This window comes from Lichenostomus cassidix, chromosome 21 (assembly GCF_008360975.1).
Source record: "Lichenostomus cassidix isolate B80296 chromosome 21, HeHo_3.0, whole genome shotgun sequence".
Lineage (NCBI taxonomy): Eukaryota > Metazoa > Chordata > Aves > Passeriformes > Meliphagidae > Lichenostomus > Lichenostomus cassidix.
Window position 1 is genome coordinate 1878583 of NC_139501.1, and position 6000 is coordinate 1884582.

General features: G+C 46.5%; 1 protein-coding gene across 1 annotated transcript in view; it reads right to left on the reverse strand.

The window, feature by feature from the left end:
• DVL1 (dishevelled segment polarity protein 1) overlaps positions 1–5715 on the reverse strand; it is a 34174-nt gene extending 28459 nt beyond the window's left edge. The window contains exon 1 of the mRNA XM_085080318.1: positions 5582–5715. Coding sequence (XP_084936444.1) covers positions 5582–5646 — 65 coding nt within the window. The 5' untranslated portion in view covers positions 5647–5715. The remainder of the gene's footprint in view (positions 1–5581) is intronic.
• Between the last annotated feature and the right edge of the window lie 285 nt (positions 5716–6000).

The following is a 6000-nucleotide window of genomic DNA, read 5'->3' on the forward strand; positions in this document are numbered from 1 at the left end:
TAAAAACTCCTGCCCCAACCTCCTGGGGGAAAGGCAGGCAGCAGCTTCGAAGAATTTCTTCCTTTGCCAGCTCAGATTCGGGAAGTTGGGTTTGGTTTTGTTCAGGAGGATTTTGCTGGGGTTGCTCAGAGCTGATCCTGCCCCAGTGCAGAGCTGGCTGCCATGGGAAAGATTCATTTAGTTACCTGAAGCCATACATGGGCTGCAGGGGTGGTGATGTTGTTGTTGTGGGTTTGATTTTTGGGGAGGGAAAGCTTTAGGAAGGCTCAGGGTGCATTCAGGGTAAAGACATCCTGTCAACCTTCTCTGCACAGAATATCCAGGTGATATTCCTGCTTTTTCCCTAACTGCAAAGCTGGCTGCCATGGGAATGATTAATTTATTTACCTGAAGCCCTACATGGGCTGCAGGGGTGGTGATGTTGTGGGTTTGATTTTTGGGGAGGCTCAGGGTGTATTCAGGGCAAGGATGATCCTGTCAACCCTCTCTGCACAGAAATATCCAGGTGATATTCCTGCTTTTTCCCCTAACTGCATAGCTGGCTGCCATGGGCAGGAATAATTTATTTACCTGAAGCCCTACATGGGCTGCAGGGGTGATGATGTTGTTGTGGGTTTGATTTTTGGGGAGGTTCAGAGTGCATTCAGGGCAAGGATGATCCTGTCAACCTTCTCTGCACAGAAATATCCAGGTGATATTCCTGCTTTTTCCCTGGCTGCCATGGGAAGGATTAATTTATTTACCTGAAGCCCTAAATGGGATGCAGGGGTGGTGATGTTGTTGTTCTGGGATTGATTTTTAGGGAGGGAAAGCTTTAGGAAGGCTCAGGGTGCATTCAGGGTAAAGACATCCTGTCAACCTTCTCTGCACAGAATATCCAGGTGATATTCCTGCTTTTTCCCCCTAACTGCACGCTGGCTGCCATGGGAAGGATTAATTTATTTACCTGAAGCCCTAAATGGGCTGCAGGGGTGGTGATGTTGTTCTGGGTTTGATTTTTGGGGAGGCTCAGGGTGTATTCAGGGCAAGGATGATCCTGTCAACCTTCTCTGCACAGAAATATCCAGGTGATATTCCTGCTTTTTCCCTGGCTGCCATGGGAAGGATTAATTTATGTACCTGAAGCCCTAAATGGGATGCAGGGGTGGTGATGTTGTTGTGGGTTTGATTTTTAGGGAGGGAAAGCTTTAGGAAGGCTCAGAGTGCATTCAGGGTAATGATGATCCTGTCAGCATTCCCTGCAGAGGAATATCCAGGTGATATTCCTGCTTTTTCCCCCTAACTGCAGAGCTGGCTGCCATGGGAATGATTAATTTAGTTACCTGAAGCCCTACATGGGCTGCAGGGGTGGTGATGTTGTTCTGGGTTTGATTTTTGGGGAGGCTCAGGGTGTATTCAGGGTAATGATGATCCTGCCAGCATTCCCTGCAGAGGAATATCCAGGTGATATTCCTGCTTTTTCCCTGGCTGCCATGGAAATGATTAATTTATTTACCTGAAGCTCCAAATGGGCTGCAGGGGTGGTGATGTTGTTGTTGTGGGTTTGATTTTTAGGGAGGGGAAGCTTTAGGAAGACTCAGGGTGCATTCAGGGTAAAGACATCCTGCCAACCCTCTGTGCACAGGAATATCCAGGTGATATTCCTGCTCTTTCCCTGGCTGCCATGGGAATGATTAATTTATTTACCTGAAGCCCAAAATGGGCTGCAGGGGTGTTTGTTGTTTTTGTGGGATTGATTTTTAGGGAGGAAAGGAGGGCTTGGAGCCCTAAAAGCTCTAGGAAGGCTCAGGGTGTATTCAGGGCAAGGATGATCCTGTCAACCTTCTCTGCACAGAAATATCCAGGTGATATTCCTGCTTTTTCCCTGGCTGCCATGGGAATGATTAATTTATTTACCTGAAGCCCTAATGGGCTGCAGGGGTGTTTGTTGTTTTTGTGGGTTTGATTTTTACGGAGGAAAGGAGGGCTTGGAGCCCTAAAGGCTCTAGGAAGGCTCAGGGTGCATTCAGGCTAAGGACTGATCCTGTCAAAGTTCTCTGCACAGAAATATCCAGGTGATATTCCTGCTTTTTTCCCCTAACTGCAGAGCTGGCTGCCATGGGAAGGATTAATTTAGTTACCTGAAGCCCAAAATGGGCTGCAGGGGTGGTGATGTTGTTCTGGGTTTGATTTTTAGGGAGGGAAAGCTTTAGGAAGGCTCAGGGTGCATTCAGGGTAAAGACATCCTGTCAACCTTCTCTGCACAGAAATATCCAGGTGATATTCCTGCTTTTTCCCCCTAACTGCAGAGCTGGCTGCCATGGGAAGGATTAATTTATTTACCTGAAGCCCTAATTGGGCTGCAGGGGTGGTGATGTTGTTGTGGGTTTGATTTTTGGGGAGGCTCAGAGTGTATTCAGGGCAAGGATGATCCTGCCAGCATTCCCTGCAGAGGAATATCCAGGTGATATTCCTGCTTTTTCCCTGGCTGCCATGGGAATGATTAATTTATTTACCTGAAGCCCAAAATGGGCTGCAGGGGTGTTTGTTGTTTTTGTGGGATTGATTTTTAGGGAGGGAAGGAGGGCTTGGAGCCCTAAAGGCTCTAGGAAGGCTCAGGGTGCATTCAGGGTAATGATGATCCTGTCAGCATTCCCTGCAGAGGAATATCCAGGTGATATTCCTGCTTTTTCCCTAACTGCAGAGCTGGCTGCCATGGGAATGATTAATTTATTTACCTGAAGCCCTACATGGGCTGCAGGGGTGGTGATGTTGTTCTGGGTTTGATTTTTGGGGAGGCTCAGGGTGTATTCAGGGCAAGGATCATCCTGCCAACCTTCTGTGCACAGGAATATCCAGGTGATATTCCTGCTCTTTCCCTGGCTGCCATGGGAAAGATTAATTTATTTACCAGAAGCCCTAAATGGGCTGCAGGGGTGGTGATGTTGTTGTTGTGGGTTTGATTTTTGGGGAGGGAAAGCTTTAGGAAGGCTCAGGGTGTATTGGGGTGTTGTTTTTGGGGTTGGTGTTTTGTTTTTTTGGGTGGTGTGGGGGTTTTTTTTTGGTTTGGGTGGGGGTGGTGTGTTTGGGTGGCTGCCATGGGAAGGATTATTTAGTTACCTGAAGCCCTAAATGGGCTGCAGGGGTGGTGATGTTGTTGTGGGTTTGATTTTTGGGGAGGTCAGGGTGATTCAGGGAAGGATGATCCTGCAGCTCTGTGCAAGAATATCCAGGTGATATTCCTGCTTTTCCCTTTTCCATTTAAGGATGATTTTTTATATCTCCAGGTGGGCTTCAGGTTGGTTTGGTTTGGTGAGGACATTAAAGCTCATCTCATTCCAACCCCTGTGCACATGCACTGAAATATCCAGGTGATATTCCTGCTTTTTCCCCCTAACTGCAGAGCTGGCTGCCATGGGAATGATTAATTTAGTTACCTGAAGCCCTAATTGGGCTGCAGGGGTGGTGATGTTGTTCTGGGTTTGATTTTTGGGGAGGCTCAGGGTGTATTCAGGGGAAGGATAATCCTGCCAACCCTCCCTGCAGAGGAATATCCAGGTGATATTCCTGCTTTTTCCCTAACTTTTCCACTTCCAGAAGCATGATTTTTATATCTCCAGGTGTTGGCAACTTCACCATGGAACCATAAAATGGTTTGGTTTGGTGAGGACCTTAAAGCTCACCTCATTCCAACCCCTGCACAGAAATATCCAGGTGATATTCCTGCTTTTTCCCTAACTTTTCCATTTCCACAAGGATGATTTTTTATATCTCCAGGTGGAATTGTGGAATGGTTTGGTTTGCTAAGGACCTTAAAGCTTATCTTGTACCAACCCCTGCCATGTGCAGGAACTCCTTCCACTTCCCTGGGACTGCAAAATGATTTCCTGGAATTAATTCAGGACCAAATATTAATTCAGGACCAAATATTCAGTGTCCATTCAGTCACCTTTTTAACCCTTTGGCAACCCAATGCCTTTACTCAGAATTGTGAGGTCTCCAAGCCCTGACCAACTTCAAACCCAAGAGATCCACCAAGATCCACGAGCTGATCATTTTTCTGACACACCAAGGGGTTCAGGATCTCCAGGATTCACTGCTCTCTGCTGTTTTTATTAAAAATCCCATGCTGTGCCTTATTTGTTTCAGACCCACCAGAGATCTGACAAACCCATCATGGATTTTCACAGTCCACTGCAAAAAACAACAACTCTAGAGGCAGAGTGCAGAGAATGTGGCCAGGAAAAGGAAAAAAAAATAGTTTAGATTGATTTTACATCCTTGAAAACAACTATTTCAAATCCAAGAAATGCATTAGCTTCAAGACTTCTTAAAGAAAAACAAAAATAACTTTAGATATTAACAAAGGTGCCTTGAAATGAGAGGTTTTTTTCCCAAGAAGGAATAATTCACACTCTGTGTCTGCACAGAAAGAAAGAAATAATGAAGAAGCCACAAATATATGGGCAGCCCAGCCTGCCTTTGCAAGAGAATTAATTTGATGAATTCCTGAACTGCTCACAGGTCTCACACTATGCAATTACCCAGGAATTCCTTTATAATTGAGCTCCAGTGAAGTGCACACTTATTAGGAACCTCTGCTGACAGTGTTTGGGTTTAATATTCACACCATTACTTTATAAACAGCCAGGCAGTTGCACAGTGCTTTGATGTCCAAATGTGGCCATTCTTGCTGTTCAAAGGAGAGGAACAGAACTTTCCTTTCAACTCTAGCAGTGGTTTGGCCAGTTTGGACAGTGACCCAATAACTGAGCTGATTCTAATATCCAACACGACTTTGTAGCTGCAAAAGAAGGTCTTGAAGTCAGGGTTTAGGTCCTGAAATCAGGGTTTAGGTCCTGAAGTCAGGATTGAGGTCCTGAAGTCAGGATTGAGGTCCTGAAGTCAGGATTGAGGTCCTGAAGTCAGGATTGAGGTCCTGAAGTCAGGATTGAGGTCCTGAAGTCAGGATTGAGGTCCTGAAATCAGGATTCAGGTCCTGAAGTCAGGATTGAGGTCCTGAAATCAGGATTCAGGTCCTGAAATCAGGATTCAGGTCCTGAAGTCAGGATTCAGGTCCTGAAATCAAGATCCAGGTCCTGAAATCAGGATTTAGGTCCTGAAATCAGGATCAAGGTCCTGAAGTCAGGATTCAGGTCCTGAAGTCAGTCAGGATTGAGGTCCTGAAGTCAGTCAGGATTTAGGTCCTGAAATCAGGATTCAGGTCCTGAAATCAGGATTCAGGTCCCGAAATCAGGATTCAGATCCTGAAGTCAGTCAGGATTCAGGTCCTGAAGTCAGTCAGGATTCAGGTCCTGAAATAAGGATTTAGGTCCTGAAGTCAGGATTCGGGTCCTGAAATCAGCACCAAACATTCAGAGTTCGTTCAGTCACCCTTTCAGCATTTTGGAAACCCTTTGCCTTGTTACTGATGAATTACCGGCGCTCAAGTCACATGGGGGGAAAAAAGGAATGAAAGGAGAAATGAAAAAATAAAATTTTTTAAAAGGAGGGGTGGAAAGAGGGGAGAAAAAAGAGAAGAAGGAATCAAAAAAGCCCAAGAGCAGATGGAAAGAGCTCTGTGGCTGGGGCAGGGCTGTACCTGCTGGTGTTGTCATCGTCCTCAGAGTCGATGAAGCTGCTGGACTCCAGCTCGCTGCTCATCATGGTGGAGGAGCTGTCATAGCCAGGGGGATGCTCCCGGTGCCTGTCCAGTTTGGGGTGCCCGTTGATCCTGGGGACTGGGAAAGCACAAAAAACAGAGTTACAGCCAAAAAGGAACAGGATGCTCCCAGTGCCTGTCCAGTTTGGGGTGCCCGTTGATCCTGGGGACTGGGGAAACACAAAGAAACAGAGTTACAGCCAAAAAGGAACAGTCTGCTCCCAGTGCCTGTCCAGTTTGGGGTGCCTGTTGATCCTGGGGACTGGGGAAACACAGGAAAGAAGAGTTACAGCCAAAAAGGAACAGGATGGTCGTGGTGCCTGTGCAGTTTGGGGTGCCCATTGATCCTGGGGACTGGG